Source organism: Atheta coriaria, unplaced genomic scaffold, assembly GCF_025399875.1.
Source record: "Atheta coriaria isolate IRGN ID8LTWV9N9 unplaced genomic scaffold, Caltech_Dcor_3.1 hic_scaffold_3_pilon, whole genome shotgun sequence".
Lineage (NCBI taxonomy): Eukaryota > Metazoa > Arthropoda > Insecta > Coleoptera > Staphylinidae > Dalotia > Dalotia coriaria.
The window spans coordinates 11,707,425-11,733,938 of NW_027045445.1; the positions used below are offsets into that span (position 1 = coordinate 11,707,425).

The 26,514-nt window shown below is 38.8% G+C and overlaps 1 protein-coding gene and 1 long non-coding RNA gene across 5 annotated transcripts in view; one reads left to right on the forward strand and one right to left on the reverse strand.

Moving 5' to 3' along the window:
* The window catches only part of Sp1 (transcription factor Sp8), a 43,553-nt gene extending 27,686 nt beyond the window's left edge, over positions 1-15,867 (forward strand). For 2 of the 4 annotated variants that reach the window (XM_065299529.1, XM_065299528.1), the window contains one exon: positions 13,656-15,867. In XM_065299529.1, the coding sequence (XP_065155601.1) occupies positions 13,689-14,996 (1,308 nt within the window). In that variant the 5' untranslated portion in view covers positions 13,656-13,688 and the 3' untranslated portion in view covers positions 14,997-15,867. Of the gene's footprint in view, positions 1-414; positions 638-6,920; positions 7,191-13,655 lie in introns of those variants that run through there. The other 2 variants (XM_065299527.1, XM_065299526.1) reach the window with 2 other exon arrangements.
* LOC135789894 (uncharacterized) lies at positions 2,862-6,209 on the reverse strand. Its single transcript, XR_010547679.1, has 3 exons — positions 6,092-6,209; positions 5,113-5,426; positions 2,862-2,872 (listed from the first exon to the last, which is right to left on the reverse strand). It is a non-coding gene; the product is annotated as an uncharacterized lncRNA (long non-coding RNA).
* Positions 15,868-26,514: the final 10,647 nt, after the last annotated feature.

Sequence of the window (26,514 nt, forward strand, 5' to 3'; positions counted from 1 at the left end):
CACGACAAACACTGTAATTTGCCGATATCTCAAGATAAGTCGCTCGAATATTTGACCGGTTGTAAGGTGGTCGACCACTGGCTCGTGCTGTGCAAATAACCAAGATCTATCAGATCTACGAGTACAATATCAACTACTTTACAAAAACTATAGTAATATAGATACTTGAGTATGGCACAAGATGAATTATTGAAAGCACATGAAGAAAGATGGAAGGAACAAGTTGTGATGCGTTTGGTGCGTTGGTGGCATGTGGTTTGTAGCAGCGGCGCGGCAGTGTAGTTTTAGGGCGTGAGCAGGTGCCCGTCCAATAAAAAGGATCTCTCCTGCTCATGGTTTGCGCGGGCGGCTCGCGGCGCACGGCCAGGATCCCACGCCGGCCGCCACGCAGTCAAACGCCGCGTGTGTCCCGATCGTTTCGACGCGTCGCTGCTCTCTCGGATCGAAAATTCCACATCACATCAACACCCATCTAATACATGTGCTTTTAAATAATAAATGTGAATTATTAATTATCTGTGCTAACTGGAAGTTAGTTACATTAGTGTGCTGGTAGATTTAGAAGATGCACTGCACATACTCCTACCAAGTGCAAGCGACGTCGCCGCAGGCGGCAACAGGAGCCGAATATTTAGAGGTAAATATTATGACTTATGACGAAACCAACTAGAGTTTTGATTATGATGTCAAGTTTATTGCGTGTTGTATAACCACATCGTTATAAAAATTGCGACATATGTGCGAATTGCTCCCTAAAAATATTTAGGGTGGAATAATGTGCTAATATAAACATCTGTGTTGATGATAAAAGAGTAAATATTGCTTTTTGCACGCTGTTTGTGCGGTAAAAATGTAAATAACTTTCTAATTCTAAACCAATGTACCTAGGGAAATAAATCTCGTATTCACACACATCTACATACACCCCCAACCCTCAAACGACCAAAATCAAGCCAGTAACGAGCGGCGTCTGTGAGGGGATCGAAAATAATTGGCTCGGCTATTATTTAGTGCGACTAATTATTGCTTCTGTCGCACATCTCGCTCGTAAATTACCCTTCAATGAGGTTAATTAATAAAACGACAATTACCAATTGACTTATAGCTTTCGGGTAGTGTGCACATATAAATAATCTCGTCTTCTCACCCTTAATTAATTCCTAACGCAGTATAAAAAATAAATTTAAATTTCAATTCAATTTGGTTCTTAATTAAAAATCTGTTTGTATAAAATGTTTTATATGCCCACCTCGAGCAAGGTGGTCTTCTTGAGTTTCATCATTACGGGCGTATTAACGTGCGCATGATATATTTATATTTATATGCATAATGGCGTCCAAGTGAAGCGCCTAACGTCCGTGCAGGAAAAAATGTCGTTTATGCGTGTTGCTCGAATGATTAATTATAATGTCGGGCGAAGAGATCTTTCAACGTGAAGGCAACCACACATACAACGCTCGGGAACACTCAAGACGTCTCTATATACAACCAGCAACGCTGGGCGAGATACATTTTAATAAATTAATAAATTTCTACCGACCGGCTACTTACAATTAGCTTGTAGAAGGTTGAACCTTATAGAGACGTAATAGTAATAGATTTTCCGTTTTGTGCTTTCTAAATCATTATAGTTGACAGTTTAGTGGCGCCATCTGTGGAAGTTTTTAAGTATTTAAATTTGAATTTTTGTAAACATGTAGCCACTCTTGCATACACCATGGTGAATTGCAAAGTGTATTTATTAGGAACGAATGAAACATAATGAAAACAGAAACGCGAATGAACGAACGAACGCTTTATCTGCGTTTGATCTCGCCGGCCGGCCGGCACCGACAACCATTGTTGTAAGTACGCGCAGGAATCGCGTTCTTCGCGTTTGTTTCTTTCTCGCAGCGCCCGACAAACACAACTACCCGAAGCGTAGGTACATTACACGTCGGCTCATTGCGCCAACAGTAAAATGAATTGTATGTGGAAGACACCACATCCGAAGGCAATAATAGCGCATAACTTACGCACGAATACGATGCGCGTTTTCATGTTGTGTTTGTTACATTAGTTACATTAATGTTATGCACAGGTACGCACAGAAGAGAGTACTTTTGAAACGTAATAAGTATGATTCAAGTCTGCGTGCAATGCGATGAGAATGAGAATAGCATACGGCTGGAGCGTTGAGGTTAATTAGGCAAAATATGTTTGAATAAAAGATTAACTCGCAATCGCAACGCGCTAATCGTTGAACCCGAACTGGCACCGGCAATCCATCACACTCGATGCCAGTGGATCTTGCAAGTCTGATGGATCGATGGATGGGTAGCAGCCAATGTGTGAGGTCTGAAACACACGCAAGAAATTATTTATTATTCTTTTTTCTATAATTTAATTTAATTAGTTTGATTTTATTCACAAACAAAATAAAAATATATTTTTTGTGTTTCTGCTCAGTATATTGAACAATTTATTGAAATAAACATTTTATGTGAGTCCAATTATTAACAATTTCTAATTAAAATATTGTAATGAATGAAATTAAAGTTTGCTCTAATTGGAAAAAATTAACAGGAATTCGTACCCGTAATAAAGTCAATCAGCAAAGCGTAAATTTAATTTAGTGGTTTTTGGCAATTAGCCGCATCATAATTGTTAAAACCAACTAGTTATTAACCACAATCAAGAAACCAGACTGTAGGTACTTTAACAAAAGATAAATAATAATTAATCAACAAACGAATCGAAAGTCTTTTCATCAACTATATTCAAATATTTAAACATAAAATATTAAATGTGAAGGCGATTTTCGGTTCAGTTGTTGCTGAAAGTGTGCCAATTGCTAATTGAAAAATGAATGCTGCTACAGTGCGGTAGATATCTGTAACAAACACCAAGCATGTTCAAAATGTGCAACAAAACGAAAACAAATTATGAAAATGGAATGGTCATTACATATTATAGTTATTATTATGTAGTAGGTATATAGTATGATTATCGAAGCAGTGCTACTTGTTATTTCACTGGCGTGTGCACATTTAAAATCTGAGCAAAGTTGCAAAATCGCGGCACGTTTACCGGATCAGTTGGTCACTCTGGTCATTCACTCCAGGGGATATTTCCTATTATTTCTTGCCGTTCTAGCGCCTAGTTGGATTTATGATAGCTTACACATACGATCGAATTACTTAAATGTACTGTGTGTTGCCTATGCGCTTAACGCTTATTCCTCCATGTTCGCGGTGGACGAGTTATTGGCGTGTCGGTGAAATGCACCCAGCGGGCATAAATCAAACGGTTTTTAATGTCACATGCTCAATTTAATCACGTCGAATACACACACTCACTAAGTCACCACACATTTTATTCTACACTTACGCATAGTTACGAGGTAATCAACTCCAAAAAGTTGCGTAGTTAGCTAATAAATAATAAATTAATAAATTCTTGGTAGGTGAACATTTGCATAAATCATTATAGATCGTGAAGCAAATGTTGAACAATGTGTTTGCGTGCCGATTAACTAATTTTGACATTTTAATATAATTTGATTTCCAAATGTAGTTTTTAAGTATTCAATACATTCAATGTCAATTTATGACTTATTTAAATTTGAAATGGCAAATAATTGGCCAATAAATTTATATGTAAGTCAAAAATTACCGAAAGTTTATTGCTGAATCAGTTAATAAATTGCGTAGATGATTGTTACTCAATAGACACAATTTTAATGGCTGTCTTGGCATAAAAACTAATTTTGAATAATTCATTACTATTCGTGCATGAATTTTTTTTCTTAAATATCACTTTGCAAAGTGTATTTAATTATTAAAGTAGTATACTGAATAAAATACCATTTTTGAGTATCGTAAATATCAAAACTGTGTTTTGGGAATCAAAAGGCTCTCATATCATACACTTTGTTCAACCAACTAACCTCAAATTATACCTACTTCACACTATAAGTAATTTTTCTTCAAAAAAACTGCAATTTTGCATTTTGCACACTCAATATACAAACTATAATTTTTAATATGGTTTAAGTTACTTTGTAAGTAATATTGACGCATCATGAGTGATCCTTTTATACTGATCGATCCTGAATGTGTTTTATTTTAGAACGGTGAGTTGCGGTTCTTGCTCAGTAGCTTCAAGTCGAGTCAAACGATGAATAAATTACATATTGCGCATGCCGGGCAGATATCGTGCAATAATAACAAATAGACACGTATTTAATGCAAAAGTGTTTCAATTATACATCGCATCGACGTTTATAAATACACACTACTTGTGCCAACTATCTACGATGCGCACAGAGTTGCTTTGCGTTTCTGGTGAAGAAGTAAAGTGTAACTACGAAAGTACGACTTGCGTCGCCGTAATTACAGCTCTTCATTATTGATAGATGTACTGTTACACACACGAAATAGTAATTACGAATTACGACGAATTACTAGCGCAGAAGAGCAGACGGACTTACAACGTTGATTGATTTTGTTACAGAGCAAATAAAATACTCGCTTGGCAGAGTATTTAAAGTATAAAATTTATTAATTTGATGAATAATAAATAATAAATTTTATAAAATAACATACTAGCCCATCTGTTGTGTATATAAAATATATCCTGATAATAGTGTTTATAGTTAACCGATTCGCGAAATATTAAAATTTACATTAACGCGCAGAAGTTTAAAAAGTAATTAAAGCAATTTAATGAGCAACGCGTTTATTTATCAAAGCCGGATGTGTATTACTGTGGTTCGTGTGAGACGGATGGGTTTTGACTGAATTACTTATGCACACGTAAAAGATTAGCGTGAACCAATTACCATCGCTTAATGTTTATGCAGCAAGGAAATTATAATAATCCGACGTCGCAATTTGCATCGAATTTCGAACCCGCACAGTTTGCGTATTTATACTCTGCGTACGCGTCAAATATGTTTACTTAAATGGCGATTATCATTTTTTGTAAATATAATTTATATTTTATACAGTGCCTTAGGCGCTAGGCACTAATTTTACGTAGAAAGGACATCGAATCAAAGAAAGTTGTTGATATTTTTTAATTAGTCGCATGCTTTTATCCTATATGCTGAGGCGTGGTAGGTGTACCTACGTGTTGATGTGCGGCTACTAAAAACAGGAGGCGACCAATTTGCCGATTCGATTGAGTCGCTAAGTAGTCCTTGGTAAATTGAAATATATTTTAAACAAGCCGCCGAATGCCGATCCCGAGGCGGCGTCGACGGTTGAAGAGCGCGCGAAACCTGCCGCGTCACCCCAACTTGCCGAAAATTAACACTCACGCAGCGAATTGAATTCGGGATGTGTCTATGAGGGAAGCGCCAAGTGCTTTCGGATATTGGGCTTGTAAAACAGTTCGGAAGCTGAATTTCGGTCCCCCTTTGCATGGCAGGCAAATTTGCTTCCCTGAAACATGGAAAGCATTTACGTTTTCGGTTAGGTTTGGAAAAGAGGTGAATCATCTGGCGTGCTTTTTTGTTACCGTCTGGCGCTTTTATCACCAACAGATCAGACAAACCACGCGATGTGCTGCAGTGGATGCTGACGCGAGAAGGTAACCAACACACACATACCGTAATTACCCCTTGGTCTTGGGTGCAACGCAGCGCGGCGCCTGCTTTACAAAACCGACATTATCATCATTATAAAAGTCATCATCATTATCTATACCGATCGTCTTTTCTAACTACCCTATCTGTCGCCTAATTTTTTTATATTGTAAAATTTAATTCAAGGTCATTTGGGGTTTGCTCGAATTCACCTTAAAATTGGAACAAAAAATCTTAAATTCAACAACTTGAATCGTCTAATTCTCTAATTTTATCAATTAGATACGTCAGGTGTAAGGTATTTAACTTAATTTAGATTTTTTGTTGGTTTTCAGGTTATGTAAGCAACATAACCTATTTTAAGCTAAAAACAGTGCACTGCACTCAATCATCTGATGTGTTACAACGATTTGGTGTGTTTTTATGCATTTAATGTTTAAATACTGTACGCAGGCATCAGCGACGTAAAAGTTAATAAATGACCGCAGGTGATGGTAACCACTTAACTCAAAGTAAACTTACATTGAAAAGTAGATGCATGATGCACGAAACAAAAGCAAGCAGCAGCGGTAATGACGACGTTAAAAACGAAGACATGCCGTCTTGAATCTGATAAGCTTATGGATTGTTATTTATATAAATTTAAAAAATAAATGAAACATGTCCGCCGGCGACGGTGCCGTTTGTGCATTGAAGTGCCGAATGCATTAAAAGACAATAAACAATCGACACGCAATTTCTGGCACTTTTGATCTGTCTGTAAGAGTGTAATTGCGCTTGGGCAATGCGCAAATCACAAATTGGAAAGTAAGTTGCAGTTGCAGGCGGTGCCCAAACGTGCGCCTCGTTTAAATTCGCCGTGGAAATCGACGCGAGTAGCGATTTAGAAATAACACCTTCCTGAAAGCGCGGAGCACGCCGCGGCTATCAGACCGATAATAAAGAGCTTGTTTACAAAATAATAGACGCACGTAAGAGCGAAGTAATAATTTACAAACGCGCCGAATGTACTCGCACATGTAGTACTTTTGCACGAGTGGCTTGTAAGTACCTACTTACAATGCACAATTCAGGCGCATACAGTGCGTTTGAAGCAAACCGTCCACGCTGACAAAGTGGGGAGACGGCGACCCGGCAAACTCGATTCGATTACCGCCGGTGGGGGGCAGCCGCGCATGCCTATCGTGTCGATGCGTTTGATGCGAGGGCGTTCCGCAATTAAATAAATGGGAAGGTAGAGGATTGGTAATGTTAAACGCGAAGGCGCCGCCCTAGAGCGGCACGAGAAGGGGAACCTATGATTTGCCCGTATCGGGGCCTTCCCCTTCTTGGAATCAGTAAGCAATGTGATCTCAACAATAGCGGTCTGGTATCATTCTCAATACGCGATACGCGCCGATTGATTAATAGCGTTGGCCCGCGTTGTGAACCATCCAGCAACCCATCGACACCTGTTTCGCGAGAGTAGATTTTTTATTATTCGGCGGGTGCAGTGAGTGTGGACTTGTGAGCATTGTTTTCTTGAACTGTCCCGCGTCGCATCATGTTGACAGACATGACACCCACGGCTGGGCAACTCTACGGCGCCCAAATACCTGCGATGAGCATGAATATTAAGAACGTAAGTAGATTTTAGACTCTGAGTGTGAACTACCTGGGCATTGTGACCAAAACTGACAACTGTCATTGTCATATTGTCAAGATAAGTCCTTCATGGGATGGCTACTTAGTTGTAATACGCTTGCGTAAACTACTTGGGCTTTATTGTCGTGGAGTACAAGTGACAGCTCCACTTGAGACCAACAAAAGGCTTAAAACTATTCAAAAGAATAAAAAACTACGTCTAACCGTCGGAATAACAAATATTTTTTACATTAACTCGTTTAATTATTAGTACTTGAGAGTAAATACTGTTTAGTTAATAATTCACCCTTTAAAAGTGAATTATTATAACATGAATGCATTAATCCGTAGTTGCTAATATCCCTAAAAGAACATCGGCGCATTTTTTGTGAATACAAACTGCATGAGGTCGGAAACCCGCAATGAACACGAAAGCTCACAGCGGGTAGCGGAAAGTGGAATTATATCAAAATCATTGTTTGCAGTAAGTGCAGTTGATCCGCTTTGAGCTCATATACTTGAATGATACACATTTGTGGTTAGAATGCTTGAGGGAATGCAGGGATTATCAAAACAACATAGAAGGGACCCGGGATGTTTTGACAGAGCCTAAGAGCTTACAAGATAATCCCAGGAAAATACTTTTTGTATCCACAAATAAGAATCTAACAGTTTTTTCCTTCCAAAAGTAAATTTTAAGGTTAGTTTTGTATTTTTAAAGTGATTAATATAAATTATCTTCAAATAAAGAAAGTGTCGAATTTAATTAGGCAAAGGAATAGTTCACAAGCAAAAATATCATGTTTCAAAGAATTCACAGTATTCTAAGCTTTGAAATTGCAGTTTTTACAAACATGTGTGATGCGTATTGGATGCACAACATGAGAACAGATGTGATTTATTGTTAGCGAGAATATTCTGATCTAGGTATGACAATTTCAACACTAAACACCTTCCGGATTATAAAAAAATGTTCAAGTATTGTAATGTTTGACGGGCCATTACACTCACACATCCGTTTTGTTGACAAAATTTCATTCTGTTTGCTCGGAAATGATTAGACGTTCTTCACGCCTTGTAAAAGTTGAAAATCACAACACTTGGCTCATATAGTTTTATTACAATAATCATATAGCCACAACTTTGATACGTTTTGTATGTCGGCATGAAATAAGGCAAAAAGCGACCGCAGCTATAGTGATGAATTCAAAGGTAATCTACCACGAAACAAATTGTTTTAAGTGCCGACAATTTTGACAAGTTAGAGTAATAACGTTATTAGCTCCATATGTGTAATTGTGGGTTTGTACTTTACTTAGTTATTGTTATGAAATTACTCACTTACCTACTTTATATTCTGAACAGAAACTTTTTGATTGTGTTTTTATTTTTACAAGAGATATATTACATGTAGTAAAAGAAAATTAATAGCCACGGATAGTGGAACATGACAAGTTGGATACGTTTATCGAAAAATGCCGCTTTGTCGTTTTTAATTTTCACGTTAACAAGTGGAACGCGTTAACCGGCGAAGACGGAATGAAAAGAATGAGACATTTGCAGGCAGTAAAAGTTGATATATATGTGCATGTGTGTGTTGGTGTGGTAGCAACCGAGATGTGCGACATGATTCGTGTCGTCGTAAATTAGTGCCGCGACTTTTTTATTGTCTGTTCTGTGTCGTCGCCTCTCGGAAATTAGAATGACGCGCGTGCAGCCGATGTGGACGTTTAAATTGTTTGCTGCTTTGATGATTATTCAAACGCTTATCTTAATGCTTAACGTGGAAATTTTTGCTTTCGATCCAAAGCGAGAAAATGAACTTTTGGGGCGTTTGGCAGTTTGCGTGAAATTGATTGCGTTCGCTACGGCTGCGTGTTTATTTTTAAACGCACCGCATAACAATTCATTAATTTCAAAGTCGAATGCTTGGCGTTCGCTCCCGTTTACACGTTTGTCGGGTGGCTGTTTAACCATCTGCCTCGAACGGTGAATTTTGGATTTATTGCCGTCGCGACGCGCTGCATTTCCATCGCATATCGCTTGGAACTTACCGAAATAAAATAACGAAAGTATTGAGAAGCTTTTATTACATGCTGACTAATCAATAGAAGTTAACTTTGTACAGGCCACCAATTAAAAAACTTCAACTTGATTAAAAGTGAGGTTATATTCGCCTCTTGATGCTCACACAAAGATGCACATATCATGATCATGGAACGCGGTAGGACGGGGCACTCATGAACATTGTTTAAAGATCGGCTACTGGCGAGTCTTGACAGGATGATAATAAAAGCTGATCTTTTATACGAAGACGTTGCCGACACGGCGCGCATTGCTGTTGCTTTTCAAGCATCACATAATAGAAAAGTTGCTCGCGTTGAAGCATTTCTAGAGATGGTACCGGAGGATGATTGTGTTATTTGAAGATGAGCCCCTTTTCGGCGACGGCAATGATGAGTCCTTGGGATCGTTTCCGACCTTCGCGTCTTTGTTCTTTCGTTTGTGCGGCGCCGCGCGCGCTCGTTTTCGTAATTATTCTTTTCTTCGAAGCGTCGTCGAGGCGCCCGCATGCATGGAAGGCCCACTTCGTCACGAGCGTGCGTTTTGTTATTAATTTATTTAAATATTCTTCCAGGAAGTTGAAGAAAAAATAAACAAACGCAACGCGACTGCAACAATGAATCATTTTCTTGCGGTTTTAATTAAAGCTTCTTCGACCGGGCCGGGCGGAAATTCGAAAAAGGGTCCCGAAATCACCGAATTGAATTGAATTTGTGCGCGCGCACAATGCGCGGAGATGTGGAGTGAAAGCCAAAGGCTTGCTCAATGTCTTTGTATGCAAATGTGGTCACTCTAAAAAGCATGTTTTTTGTCCCTCTAATTGAACATTTATGCTTCCTTTCTAAAACGCTTTGTTCTTGCTTCCACAACGCATTGCAAACAGAATAATTTATTTACAACAACAAAAAGATTTTTTTAAATTTGACTTCTATTGTGTTATTGATGTACCGGTGATATTGACAGAATTCAATTTGCAATTTTCAAGAGTCGGTCACACTTAATAAGATTTATGAAAGTCAATTTATTTATTAAAAGGTTGGAAAAAGTGCGTGACACGCCGTTCAGTAATGTATTCATCCATTATACCTGTTTTCTTGCCTTCTGCTCTGCGCAGCGGACGTTTTTCCTTCATGCCCGGCATGTCGGTCCATGCATACACATACTGGCGCGCTAGGTGCGCCAAGAAAGGACTTGATTGACATTTACACGTAGTCCTTAAGCTATTCTTAGCGCCTACGTCGACCGAATAATTATTGCGATATGCGACCGGCTCGCGCGCTCTTTGCATACGTGCGCATAAGTAGTGTGAATAAATTGCGCTTGCAACTTTTAGACGAAGAAACCACAAGTAGCAATGCACCTGGTCTGTCTGTACCTATATGCATGCAAGTGTAATCATCTCCAACCATTACTCAACGTTTTATATTTCTAACTACAAACACTAAAAATAAGATTCCGAGATGCATTTGACGAAAATTACCCAAAATGTAATAACGGCGCTTCGAAATCAATTAATTATATCTAACCTGACGGGTTGCTCGACGTCGGCTTTATTTTCACGGGGTAAACACACGCGTTTTGACTTCACTTGACGATCGCCAGTAATTCCGAATGATTAAAAACGCATTTCGTGCAGGTTTGATCACAACGACGCAACGAGAGACACTTTTGATAAATATCAGCGTCGCCATTAACGGTTATTCGGTGCGAATCGATATGAATATTTTATGGCCACATCTTCACACACCAGCGACACTAATGAGTAGACAATTAGTTCGATTATCGATTACGGCCGGCCGCATGTCCACCGTACAAATTGAGTTATAATTGAACCAGTTATAACGCTTAAACGCAACCCGAGTGTTTCGTATTACGTTAATTACGAAATTTCATTGCTGCACACATACAGTTACATTCACGGCGTGTTGTGGGTTGCCGAATAACAACAAGTTAAAGAAGGCGGTGTGACTAGTTTGCATATTAAATAAAATTCACAGAATGAGAACCGTTTATGAATAATAAATTAGGCGGCGATGAATATTATAAAAACATAGAAACCTCGCTACCGGGGTTTTTCTCATTCCGTGGGTCTTGGTAATAATTATTTGTCAATCTTTGCGTGATGTCCTTAGGGTGAAATTTGATTAAAAGTTAATAGGAGCTACCGTACTCGACTTTGGGTCTCGCCGAGTTTCTCGGAAGCTTGCACCAGAGACCACTCGCAGGTATAAACATATACCTATATTTTATATTCTGCGTATGCATATTATAAAAATACATCGAAAAAATCTAATTTTGTGCTTTTATTGTCACATAAAATAAAAATGACGAATGTGTACCAACACAGCAATTGTGGTATGACAACATAACACATGTCCAATGTCCATTTGTCATTTTTTCGGTAATTGAGAAAAAAATATGTGAAAGCCCCCAAAAAATGGGAAATAAAATACTGTCTCTTGACACGTTCGACAAGTTAATGATGAAACAGGTTTCTTTTCTTTCCGCCGCGCCGCGTAAAATGGCTTCCAGCGCTCCCTTAATGGTATTTATTTATTGATGATGCTTCTGCGTATTCTCCAGCTACTGGGTGTTTTTAAATACTAGCGGTTAATAAATAAACACTGCTTTCAAAGTGGTTAATTTGTATATGCGTCGAAATTTGTAGAAAGAGGGAGAGGTTCTTTCTTCGTTAACGAGTTTCGGTCGTAAACATCATGAGGCGAGATTCGGCGGTCCAAACGAAAACGTAGGTGAACGAATTTATATGCATGAGTTGCCTAAGGACGTGGTTTTATGGCCCCGACGCATTTCTGACAAGCGGCTACTTTATACACACATGTGTGTACATTTTAGCGGTGCTGATGCTGTGCGCGCACGAGGAAAGAAGTTGCAAAAGTGCTCACGAAATGCCCTCCACTTCCGAAAGCGATTCCTTTGGGGAGTCGTATAATGCCCGCCACTTTGTTACACATTGCCCAGAATCTTATGTATGGTGCACGGACCTTGCGCTATTAACTAAACCGACCCTTCTATTCTCCTCCAAACCAAAGTCACAATCACACAATTGGAAAATAGGAAATCGGAAGAATCTATCGGCAAGTCGACCCTCGACGAACAAAATCTGCCAAATCAACACTAATAGAATCGAAAAGTCTTCGGGCGCTTCTATTTAACCGTCCGAAGGGATAATATCTACACTCAGATCTCGAGTGTTATTGTATAAAGAATGGTGAAATGTTATTGTTGACTCACGTCTCAAGATGTTCGCTGCGCAGCTTCTTTTTAAATTTATTTTTTAGCGGCTTTACTGAAAAACTCTGCGAATGTTTGATGAGTCGGGCCAATTTCGAACTCGTGTAATTAGCGGCATTGGGTTTAATTATGGACGAGAGTGGCGCGGCGGAGCAGAAGTTCGGGCGGCTTTAATCAAGAGAATAATGAAAAGTGGCGCCCGCTCGTCGCCTACGAGACACGCACAGGCAGGCAGCCCAGCTTACAAAAAGAATTAAAACGTCGAAAGCGACGTAAACGCGAACGCGGCCCCAACTCTGGAGAATAAATATGACGTGTGGAGCTTTCTGAAAGATGATGTGAAAGAGTCCGCGCACCGAAAAGATACATTGACGAGTAGCCGTCATTATAAACAGACTCCTTTGAATAGTCTAATAGTCGGAACGAATGATGATTTTCATTCTTTTCTTATATAATGTAGTTTTTTTTATTTTCTGTGTTGTAGGTACGAAGCGCCAGTACAGATTAATTAATTTCTATATTGCGTGGTGATTTTTTCGTGACTCTTGACACATGCGCGGCATTGTCCAGTCACTGATGGTTTAATGCATGGTCCATTAGCGGCGAAGATCGGCAAAGCAAAGCGCGAGTCGATAGCGCGGTGCGGCTGTTGAAACAACGAGTTAAAAGGTTAATCTGGACCGGCGCGGAGCTTTTTTCGGTAGCACGTCTCCGCGGGTCGATAACGGGCGCGCCGCCAATCGCGAGATGCCCTGGGCGTCGCCACGTCTTCGGCTACTAGCGTTTAGGGCCTAACCATCACTCAGCTGGACTCCTTCAGGCGATTCGAGAATAAAAGCGGCGATGAAGATCTGCCGTGAAGGTCATCCTCTTTTAAAACCTCTTTAATTACTTCCTAACTGTGAGAACTCACCGGCGACGGCCGATAATTCAAAATATTAATCAATATTCACTATTAATATGACCGCTCCGCCGGCTCCCATGCGTATTGCGTACGCCTAGTAGTTGAATTTCGTGCCCGGTGGCCGGATACTACATCAACTCGCTTCATTTCCTCGCTGGTCCCCTAGTTCATTTGCATTAGATGAGATTACCATGTCCAGACGAATTCGATATTTAACTCGGTGTTTTTCTTTAATTTCAGGAGCACCCGAGTTTACGAGGCACACCGCTTGCGATGCTCGCGGCACAGTGCAACAAATTGTCCAGTAAGAGTCCACCGCCACTGGCGGACGCCGCAGTGGGCAAAGGATTCCATCCGTGGAAGAAAAGCCCACAAGGTGCGCCATCTCCCGGGTCGACTGGTGTGACTGCTACTAGTTCACTACCAGTGCAACGGTCATCCGCGCCGAACACCACGTACGCGAGCCGTCCAGTCATGACTTCTTGCTCAAGTGTTTCGACCGCCGGTTCGTACGGCAGCGATCTCTATTTCCCGGGAGCTACCACACAGCCTGCTGTAGCGGATAACTCGCATGTGCATCACCATCAGTCCTCGTTGTTGGGTAAAGTTGAAGGTGCAGCCACAGCACACCATGCTGCACTTGGTAGTGTCTACTCACGACACCCTTATGAATCGTGGCCGTTTAATACGATGTCTGGAGCAACACACCACGGAGCTATCAAGAGTGATTCAGTGGCGTCCGCCAACACCTGGTGGGACGTACACTCAGCCACAGCGGGCAGTTGGTTGGATATGAGTGGAGCAGCCGGTATGCATGCACAAATGGCTGCGGCAAACTACACCTCAGATTATTCGTCATTAACGCATTCTTTGGCCGCCTCCAATCATTTGCTATCTTCTGGTCAGCATTTACTGCAGGATACCTACAAGTCCATGCTACCTGGAGCTCAAAGTGTGGGAGCATCTTTTGGACTACACACCACAGGATCAGCACCTTCACCCACTTCAGGTGCTGCAAGTTTACCACCACAAGTACCCTCACCGCGGTCCCAAAGACGATACACTGGTCGCGCAACATGTGACTGTCCCAATTGCCAGGAGGCGGAACGCCTCGGACCCGCAGGAGTACACCTCCGAAAGAAAAACATTCATAGTTGTCACATACCAGGATGCGGAAAAGTCTATGGCAAGACCTCGCATCTCAAAGCACATCTCCGATGGCATACCGGTGAACGGCCCTTTGTATGCAACTGGTTGTTCTGTGGTAAGCGCTTCACCCGCTCCGATGAATTGCAGCGACATCTACGTACCCATACTGGTGAGAAACGATTCGCGTGTCCCGTGTGCAACAAACGCTTCATGCGGTCCGACCACCTCGCTAAGCACGTCAAGACGCACAGTGCCAACGGCAAAAAGGGCAGTTCGGAATCATGCAGTGATTCAGAAGAGAACAGCCAGAGTGATATGACCAACAATGTCAACTCACCAGCGTCGATAAACCACACACCACCACCGGTGCAATCGCTCGGCGGGTTGGACCTCGTCACGGGCATGGAGTCAAAACCACCGGGCCTGGTTTGAAATCCGTGGGCCTCGCTCTACACGGCGGGTTATCACTAAACAGGAGAGCGTCAAGCGGTTACCCTCTGCGCCGCAAACGAGTGATTTTCATTTCTAACTTTTAAATATAAACGCGAACTTAATAATTTAACAATTGTTTGTATTATATAAATGATGAATGAATGATATTGATTTATGGCTTGTAAATAATGCGTAACATGAACGAGGAGAGCTTTAGAATATAATAATTGCATGTCACCTGTTCTATTTTGGCCTCGTTTTTAAAATTATAATGTGAGAAAATACACATCTTGAAAAATATTCGCACAATGCGTGCGAATTGTGAGGAAAAAAAAACGAAAACAAAAACAGTTGAATACTTATACTCTGTAAATATTATAAATAAATATATTATATTTAATTTGATTGTTCGTATAATGTTATTATATGAATGTATACTTTGTAATTACGGTGATTGGCCGTTGAGAAACGTGTTTTAATGAGTGTAACATATCATACATTATAATAATACTGTTAATATGAATAACGTAGTACGTCTATTAGTGTGCATAATCCTTCTCTAAATCACTATTATTCAATGGATTCAACTTTTTTTCTGTTGATCGCGCGTAGATATAATTAACGTCCGTTCAATCACATCACATTAGAACCGAAATTGACAGACACACAAAACACACACAATGAAAAACAAAATTAAAACAAATCATGTTTCTCTTCTTGCCAAAGATCAATTGATAAGAATGATATCTTGATAATATTGTAAATTGTTTTAATTAAATTAAATTAAACGCGAGCTTCATGTGCAAAATATATTAAATTAAGACAAAGATACGAAGAATATCATAAAAATATAATTTTCAAATTCTACAAATTCTGCAGTGATTTCTTTTCAATCCACTTGTTTGTATTTTTATTGCACCATTTGCGAGGGGAGCTCACGAGTTTAATCTTCGTTTCATGTCAACAGTCAGCGGGTGTGCGCGAATATTCCGCCGGCATCAATTTCAAAGCGGCGCACCGCACATTTGGATGTGTGGTAAGTAAGTTTAATCAGTGCGGCACCCCGCGGACGCGTTCAATAACAACACTGAGGGCGCGTTCGTATCGAACCATTTGTTTGAATTAGACGCCGAGTAATGAAATTACGTCGTGATTGCCGCGACGCGAGTGCGGCCAAATTTAGTGTTCATTTGGGTATTGCGCCTTTGAAGGAGTGACCAGCGAGCGTCCAATTACTTATTAGAAGTAATGGTCAGACGACAATTATATTATTTCCGTGATGCATTGCAGAATTCAATTTTTATGTCGACATTATTATCCCTAATAAAATTACAATGCAATGACGAAAAATGGTTGGCGTGCTTTTTACTTTCGGGAGATTCATTGTGCGTTTTATATTCCGCAGTGAAAAATTCCGTGTCGCGGCTATAAAATCCAAGAGTCAACAATGAAACGCAGCATGAAGTCGGCGAGCGAGGGAAGAAAAGAAACGTGCATTAGCGCGCGCACAAGCCACCGCAATTTTAACCCTAGTTATATACATTAGGGGATGATTTAACTGCATCGGGGAATAAATTAAGGGGAGCCCGTGACTAAACTAAAAGGCCCGGGCGAGCTGGTGAACACAGACACCAGCAACGTGTTCACGTCGTCAGGCAGCCGGGGGCCGCATTGTACAAGCTCGAAAATCAAGTACTTAATAGGGGGAAGTAAAATGACAAATTTCATTGAATTATTTCGCTGATAGTTGAGTAAATATATAATCCCTTGCAAATTCACTTAAAGCCCGTCTGTGGAAGATTTATCGATGCTTTATCTAAACAATTTCATCACAATTAATTTATGAATCAAACTGTAATGTTGTGTTAATCACCGAAATGTTTTGAAAGTTGTGGAAGTAGGTACTGTTTGCCATTTTGACGAAACTAATCGAAGATGTGAAAAAATCGAATGTGGCTTCCTTTATAATTTAAAACCGATTAATTCGATACGTGCACGAAACGCTATTAATCCACAATTAATTAGCCATTAATATCGAAAATACCGTAACACACCGAATCGCGATTAGCAGATGATCATCGTTTTAGATATAATGAATAAGATAAGACATTCCAGGCAAGCATGACTGTTATTAACGCGCTGGAGAAGATCGCTTCTTATATTTTATGTAATTAATTTATTAAAATATTTTAATTTGGTATGCGCGTTGCTGGTTAAATTTAGGTACACTTTGCGCAGCTTATTAAAAGTCTTAATCTAGGCGATGATAGAACGCGATGCGCAGGAAATTGCTTAAAGTTAAGTTTAAGAAATTGAGGTTGGTCGTTTAAACTAAATATAAAACAGATAAATAGATTGTTATTAATAATTGATTGTTGAAAAAATATAACTTTGACAATTGATTACAAATTATGTTTTCACGAGGTTTTCTGTTATAAAAGACTGTTAAACATGCAATTTTTTCAAATTTTCAAAATTTGCTATTAAAAAACACCTTGTATCTTTTATATTAACATAATATTTGCAGGTTTCTCATAATAATATCTTAGATTAAGACATCCTTTGCATGATGCGTGGCGTTTGCACCTTTCTATGACGCAGGAAATGCCTTAAAACACCAACTAAAAATTGTAAACCGTTTAAATACAAGCAGATTATACGTAAACAAATAAATGGAATGTTTCCTTAAATATTTTGCTACATCTATGAGTTTTTGGGTTATTCTTCAAGTTGCAGACCACTATGTAAAAATGAAACCTCGACGTATTACGTTGTGGATTATGTCGGACAATTTATAAATAGTTTCCTCGTTTAAGGCTCGTAAAACCGATGCGTTTTAATTAATTACCTACATGAGGATGTCAACACGTTGGTTAAAAATTATCCGACAGCCATCTGGAAATTTATATTATGACATTTAGTTACATGTTACATGCTAATATTCAACCAAGATTTTAATATAAAATTTAAGTTATCAGAAGTTACCAACTCCAACTTATCTAATTGAGTGCTCAATTCATATAGGTACAAACAATTAAATGAGATTTAGTAATCGTGTGAACATCACAATTTTTATGAATAAAAAGTCAATAGTTCATTAGATCAGACATACGAGTATGATGATTCATTGTTCGTTTTCAGTTATAATTAGCTAAAAACTCACTTAATTAGCATACAGAATGTATCCCGCTCCCGAAATATGAAAGAACCAAGTCATTTAAGCCATAAATTGAGCGCGCATTTTTTGTGCGAGAGTTTAAATTACCAAGTTCACAAAGAGTTTTATAGATATCCCCAGAAAAGCCATAACGGAAGGACGTATCAAGTGACATGCCGCGGCAGCGGCGAAAAAGAAACACTGTTTGACGACGCGAAGAATGAACAGGACCATGTGCTCCCCGAGATATAATTTGCAAACATAGTTGCAGCACCTTATTACCATCACAACATATTCGCCTAATTTGTGTTTGATGTGTGTAGGTATATGAGTGTATGTGCACACATAAAACACAAGATTTATATGTAAATAAATATCATATTGCGACGCGACCGAACATATTTCGGCGCTCTCACAGGCCGCACACTCGTTCTGTCCCATCATAAATTATTATGAGCGGCGCGGAGCAAGACAATAAAATCGATTTCTTGAATGAAACCAAACAACTCGAACGCTGGTTAAATGTAAGTATCCAAATGTATAATAGAGGTAGGTAGGTATATTTTAATAAAAATGCTAATAATTTATTTTACAGTTGACAATCATCAAAATATTAATTAATTTTTAATAAAAACACAAACTTTTTTATAAGAAACCCCTGAAAATATTCATAAAATACCTACTTAAAATAATCATGACGAGTTATCGGTGACAGGTTCTAACGTGACTCGCTAATATCAAAGTGCTTACTGATATTTACCGATTGATGGATTTTAAACTCGCAACCTGCAATTGTAATATCCGACAACACAAAATTATTGTTTCAATATTATTGACGTAAGTGAACTTAGCGATTATTATTTGCGATATATCATCATTATTCTTATTATTTGCCAGTTACAATTACGACTGCATTATTAACCAAATTAGTTAGGTTAGATGAGGTTATGTTACGCGTCATCTAGTGGCGTGCGTTGAATACAACCGCAGGCACGTTTCAAGTCGCGCAATTTTCATTGTGTGAGGAAACGTGGCGGTTCGCAAGGAGGAACGTCACCGCCCGCGGGCGTTCGACGCTTAACCATGGAGGCAGCGATAGGTGTGAAAAGGCGTTTTGTGGCACGGCTCACCATTAACCGTTAAATTCAAACATAGCCCCGTACGTCACGACCCTGGAATTGACTTTGATCTTTCTAATATCAATCAAACCAATTATTTCATTTAATTTTAATCGTTTTTTTTCTGATGTTTTGTTTTGTAAATTTTAATTAAAAAACAAAACGTCAACGTAATTCGATTAAAATATGAATATCGTCTGACGTGTGCAAAGTGTGTAATGTAATCGCCTTTTATAACGCGTAATTTCTTTATTATTTTTAATTTATTGGCACCTTTGGTGATGCAAACCGTGCAGAGTTTTTGTTTGCTTAATTTTTCTTCTCATGAGCGCTTTTCAATGCGCACAAATTAAAATCAAGTACTCAAGCACTTTATATTAAATGCACCTATTGTTTTGTTGTTTTTTCATTATTAAAACAAGTCAAAACTCTGGCGCTCGCAGCGCAAAGACAATAGATAAATTTATTCTATTACGAAGTTTTGTTTTCCACCATCGGCGTTGTTGTTGTGCGCCGTGCGGTATCGAAAAATACTCGGAAGTGGATAATTTATTAATGCGCGCGTGCTCGTCGGGCTTTAATTAATATTATAAGAAAGCTGAGCGTCACAGCGTCGCAGCTGAAGAAAAGAGGCAAGAATGGTTCGTGGGCTTGGCCCGTCCACGCCTACAGACGTTGACACCGAATTTTCTGGCACGCACCGAGCACAAGTCACAAGGCGCGAGTCCATTCATATCTCCCGGGATGCCCGGGAGGCGGTTGCAAATGTGCATTGGAAAAATGCGATTCTTTTCGTATTATTTACGTATCCTTGCGGTTGTGTTGTTGCGTGTCGAAGCAGATGTCGACAATATGTGCTTTTATAGCATCGGCACGAATCTTAAATAATACAAACAATCAAAACTTCTGAAATAACACAATAAAAATTACACGTTTCGTATTCTTAAGGAAACGTTCAGATGTTTCTAGATAAAATAACAAGAAAAAACATTGCGTGGGTTTAAATAAACGTGTAATAAATAAGCGATTATATAATAATAAGTCGATTGTTCAAAGATAAATCGACGTTATTGTGTTTTGCTTTCAATTAGGGTGTGTTACATCTCCTGCGAAGTGGATAGCGTTCAATTGAATCCCTTTGAATTCAACTTCCAAATTTGCACATCGACCGTGAGCCTATTGTCAAACAGACGGATTAAAATTGGAAAGTTCAAAGGTTTCACGCGTTTTGATCTCTCTATGCTATAATATACAGGATGTAACAAAATCAACTACTTTAATATTACTTTTAGGTTATGTTAGGTTATGATAGGTTAAAATAACATAAATATAGAGAGTATTAAATGTTTTAGTTTGATTTTATGTCTATTTTACTCTGAATCTTGATGAAATTGAGTAAGCGTATTGTCGGTGTCGTTTCATTTCGTGCGCGACATCGACAAGGCGGAATTGACAATGCGATCGATGCGTTTGCACACCGGATTGTGCGTCGATCCGTTGCGAAGCTCGTAATTAGGCGAAAAAGACGTACGCAGCGTCAAAGAACCGAATTTGTCTCCGCGCCACCGAAGACTAATTGCCAGCAACGCAGTAACACGATACGTCAGCTTTTTTAGGCGTACTTTTTTATGTAAATGTCACCCCCACACCACCTTGCGCTTTTTCATTAATCACGACTCAATGACTTCGTTGTATGCTTCCCGTTACCCACAGTTGCCGATAATGCACCGAAACTAAAACACAAAAACACTCGAGACTTTAAATTATGCCAATGTACCTATAGCATGGCCCAAAAAAAGAGAGGATATTTGCATGAAGCGTGACCTCCCTGCTTACAGTCTCCGTAATTTTTTTAAACTTTAGGTCGTTGGGAGAAAGGTTAACGTTTTTTTCACGTAAAGTCATATTTTATGCACTCGTTCAACTTGTCCCGAACGTCTCGAAATGTGCTTATAAATCGTGGTGCACGGCGTCGGATGTGAGGCGAACGAAAAAAGTGCACTAACAAGCTCAAGGTGTACGTTCATTAGTTCACACCACGTCTGCCACGGCTATAATTATGGCTTAAATTCGACCGGATTACGTATGCATAAAATCCATGTTGCGTTGGCTCCGGGTTATTACAACGCGCCACAATATCACACGCATTACGTGGCGAAAGCTATTAAATCAGTTTGTGGGAAGATTTAATTTTTGTCCCTTGATGATTACGCACGTCCAAAACAGATCAAGCAATTGTTATCCCAATAAATCGCATTAGGCTTCACATATTAAATTATAGCCTGCACGCAACTATTCAACTAAATTATCATCATTAATATTTATCTATGATAAATAAAATTAAAACTTCAAATTTATTATTTATAGTTAAGTTAGTGGTAAAATATTAACGTAACAAGATTAATTACTTCATATTTCTACGGTTTTTGATTCTCCCCGAAAGCAATTCTTCATTCCTTTCACTGAATCACTCCAGGATTGAATTTCAAATATTTTCTAAAGCTTCAACAAGCTGCTAGAAACGCCAGTAGATCATAAACGGAGACATTGTCACAGATGAATTAGAAAATATCACATGCTTAAAGCCATTTGTCATTTCGTCCGAAAATACACGCCGCCGCTCATAAATATGAAGCACAGGCTTGACACACTGGAAGTAGTTTGTCATATCACGCGGCGTGCAGCCAACGATGTGCACCTAAACGTGGCGTAAGTGACTTTTTAACATCACTCGCGAAGAACTCGCGTCGCGGCTAACGATGCGACGACGAGTCATTTAAAACGTACACATGTAAGCGTATTTATTTAAATGTTTGCTGTGCTTATTAGACGTACTTGTCGTTGCTGTTGCACTTGGTTCAAAAACAAGCAAACGAGCGGATGATAAATCGGATGAAAATGAAACATGAAACTAGATTTTGTTTTATTTTTATTTTTGGTGTGTTGATGAATTGCTCAGGAAATCCAAACATGATTCTACTGGATTCTGCATGATGTTTATTAATTTTCGTTATTAATCCACTCCGATTTGCATAACTTCAAAACTGGTGGTCTTGTCAACAAGGAATATTCTTCATTTCATGGGCGTTGCGCCATCTTTTTGTAGATTTTGATACTATTATAACACTGCGTGTTATTTTTAACAAATATTCGTTGTTTTGAATGATTCAAACCGCAACCGAAACCGAAATTTCACCCAGACGGAAAGGGTTAGTGTAATTACACATGAAGCGAAATAAGATGCGCATTGCATGAATGCACAGCATGCGCGCGCGTACGCGGACGAGTTTCCAATTGATTACAATAATTACAGGCGGGCAGTAGTTCGTAGCTAATAACTAACTCCGCGCCGGGTAATTTATTAGCTCGAAATTAAACGAATTTCCAAAATATCCACGCTATATAGCCAACCGGTCAATACGATCGACATGTAGCTATATTTTCAACTCTCTAACGACCCACACGTTGTCCATGTGTAGTTGTAACGTTAGAAAAATCAAACTATCAAACCGAATGCTACGTAATAATAAATAATCGGTTTAATATTCGATCGGCGTTTGCTGGTTGGCTGCAACCGAAACCAACCGTGCGTCTAATAATAATAGTTAATTAGCAGGTTGTGCTCGAACGGTGGAAGTTTCGGACGAGACATATTGCGTCTGGGTGTAGTTATTTATGACGGATAAAAATTGTCATTAGAGGGACAATAAAACTCTTTTGGATTACATACGTTGTAAAATTAGATTTAATTAGGTTAGGTAGGTATAGCTTTTTTTATGATAATTATCCAATCAATTTTAATATGCCAACGTTCAATTCCAAATATAAAGCCACAAATTGAAGTATGACGTTTCAATTTAAATAAGATGTCGGATAAGGTTGGCTAAGTCGTACTTCTAAAATGCAATTGGCCCTAGATAGAAAGTTTTGCAACATAATGTCTGCTTTTCGACATATTTACCTGCTTTTGTTAATTTAGCTTTAATTCGTATGAGAATAATAAATCAGAAATGTTTATATTATTGTAAAACATCGACTTATCAAAGCGGTTTGTTAAGTCGTACCATCGATACCCTAAGTCGTACCTATGCCAAAGTAATATCAAAATGAGAATATATATCAGTTTAATAATAATGTATTTATTTGCAAGGAATTTTTTTACTCGTTTGGATACCCCAACACATTTGTCATGCATCCAAATTTTGCATTTGAGACACTGAATCATACTATCTTCTCTATTCTCATCTCGCTAGTAAAGTATCTTCGGCGCGCAACCGTAGCAAACATGTGCTTCCCGTTTAAAACCACTTCAAACAATAGGTATAACCAATATTTAACATGCAACACATAGGTATTTAGTGGTGTTTTACTGACCACCAATGCTTTCAAGCTCCACGAGAAATTGGATGAGCACGAAGAGCAAAACAATTTTTGCGCATAACTTCTCAGTTCTGATTCGGCAGGAACTGATTAAAGAATATGCGACTAGTATGATTTCATGCTGCCCGAATACAGCATTTTAAGTTGCATAAAGTGCCTTCTAGTTATAGAAAAGACCGAGGTACGACTTACGTGACGGTACGACTTAGCCAACCTTCCCCTATTTGTGGTTGCATAGAGATAACCTCACCAAACTTAACCAAATTTAACCCGACCTATGTCTTTTGATTTGAAAGATTTGCTGGTGACTGGTTTGTGACCCAATGTGCAAGTGATTTTGATAAATTTATAGCCCAGTGTCGCCAGTGCCACGCGCTCAACGCCACGACACACATCGGAAATCCACTGCCGATCAGCAGGAAGTACGTGACAAACATACGACCGGCACCGCTGTCACAGCCACCCCGCACCGCCGAACAATGCACTGTTACCCCAACAACGGCGAGTGCAAATTATACCCCCGACCGTTGCGCGCGTTCTCGTCATCGTCGATCTTTCTAAACGCGCATAAAGAGCGCGTAACAATAATCCCCCTTTTATCGGACGTAGATTAGCCACGGCCATATAATGCTCCATCAACTGCTTACGTCGTGTTGGCTTTAACACTCCAAATACTCTCGGGAGCTGAAATACTCTACCACCGACACAATAAAAATACACACATACAAGAAAAATAAATAAATAGGTCTCAAATATCTCAAAAACGAAAATTGCGACGATTATACCGTTCTTTGTGGATATAACAAGAAGTTAAATAAATGTTTGGAGTATTATTAGGTGTGTTTGTAGTAAACCAGCGTGTGAATGAGTGTCCTTCTCTCCCTAGAGATGTTTTTCATTCATTCATATCTATTTGTATTTGTATTTGACTCTAGCAAGATCATATTCTGTTAGGCATTCATGCAGCATTCAAATGCATGTTAAACACCTTCGAATCTACTTGTAGAATCAACGATCATCAATAAATACGTGTGTAAGCACTTCAGGCAATGAACAACAACGAACAACAGAAGAAATAGATATGCGTGTTCAAAGTTGTGCGCATCCCATGCTCACACTCAGCGTGAGGACAACAATAAACGACAAACAAACTTGCGTAGTAAATCTTTCCGCTGGTGAAACGATGAATGGTTGGCCCCCATTGGGCTGTAGCTGTGTGAGGAAACCGCAAACGAGGCGAGTTGTAGATATTGGAGAAGTTGAATGAACGCCAATGATGATAATGCGAGATTGTGAGATATCAAAGGCGTTTTGTGCGTGTATTATGCGCTTCATAGGTGGGCCACTTCTATTCACAGCGCTGCCCTGGTATATTGACAAATGCGTTGCGCACAATGCGATCGTGCACAAATTTTTCTCATTTATCATCGACCTAATGAAATACCGCATCGTATTATACATGGAGGCTTGTATATCATTGTGGAAAACCGCGCGGGAGATAAATTTGCTCTGGTTTGGAATGTGGTAAAGAAAAATTAAGTTTGTTAAAGTTTGGGAGTAAAAAAAATAGGGAATAATTCATGATGACACCGCACAATAATATATTTGAGTTAGAACTGCTGTGTTAAGGATGAAAAATGGGATTATAGGGATGTAAAACATACGGGATTTATTAGATTTAAATAGGTCACTATATTGAAAAGAATAAAAATTATTACAATAATATTTTAAAACTAAATAGTTTTAATTTTCATTATGAATGCAAATATCTAGTAATTTTTTTATTTGTTACCTACTCTTTAACACCAAAATTACTAACCAAAAACTATGAAACTTTGCAATATAGGATAAGGTTAGCTAAGTGGTACCTACCTCTAAAATAAAATTGGCCCTAGATTGAAAGTTTTGCAACATAATGTCAATTTTTCGACATATATACCTGCTTTAGTTAATATAGCTTTAATTTGTATGAGATTAATTAATCAGAAATGTTTATATTCTTGTAAAACATCAATTTAAAAAAATGTGTGAACGGTACGACTTAACTTAAACCGGTTTGTTAAGTCGTACCTATACCAAAGTATGTAATATCAAAATGAGAACAACACATTTGTCATGCATCCAAATTTTGCATTTGAGGCACTGAATCATACTATCTTCCCTATTCTCATCACGCTAGTAAAGTATCTTTGGCGCGCAACCTTAGCGCCGTCTCGTGGCGCAGCTGAAACCTTGGTTCCCATATGTTACGATATAGGTATATTGGTACGACTTAAAAACCGAAAACGGGTACGACTTAACAATCATGTGCTTCCCGTTCAAAACAACGTTAAACAATATATAAGAAGAAATATTTCACAAAATCCATGTAGAAAACAATACATGGATAGATCTATAACCAATATTTAACATGCAACACATATTTAGTTGTATTTTACTGATCACCAATGCTTTCAAGCTGCACAAGCGTATAACTTCTCAATACTGATTCGGCGGGAACTGATTAAAGAATATGCGTCTAGTATTATAAAAGCTTTTTAATGACAATATGACATAGGTTATTTTTTGTATTAAAAATTATTCTTGAAGATTCTAAAATTATGGATAAAAGTTGGTACCTACAGAAATTCAATCCTAATTTTTGTTTTTTGCGTTTTTATGATATTTTTGCGCAAATTTCTTAATTTCCCACCATATTAAGAATACCCAATATATAATTAAAAAGTCATCTTAACATAATTTATCAATAAACATGTAGTTTCTCCACGTTTGCCATATGTGAAGCGCGTGTTATTGATACACAATGTTTGCGTTTTCTTGACCACTTCCTCGCATGCATCCCTGGCATGATGCCAACTTTTAT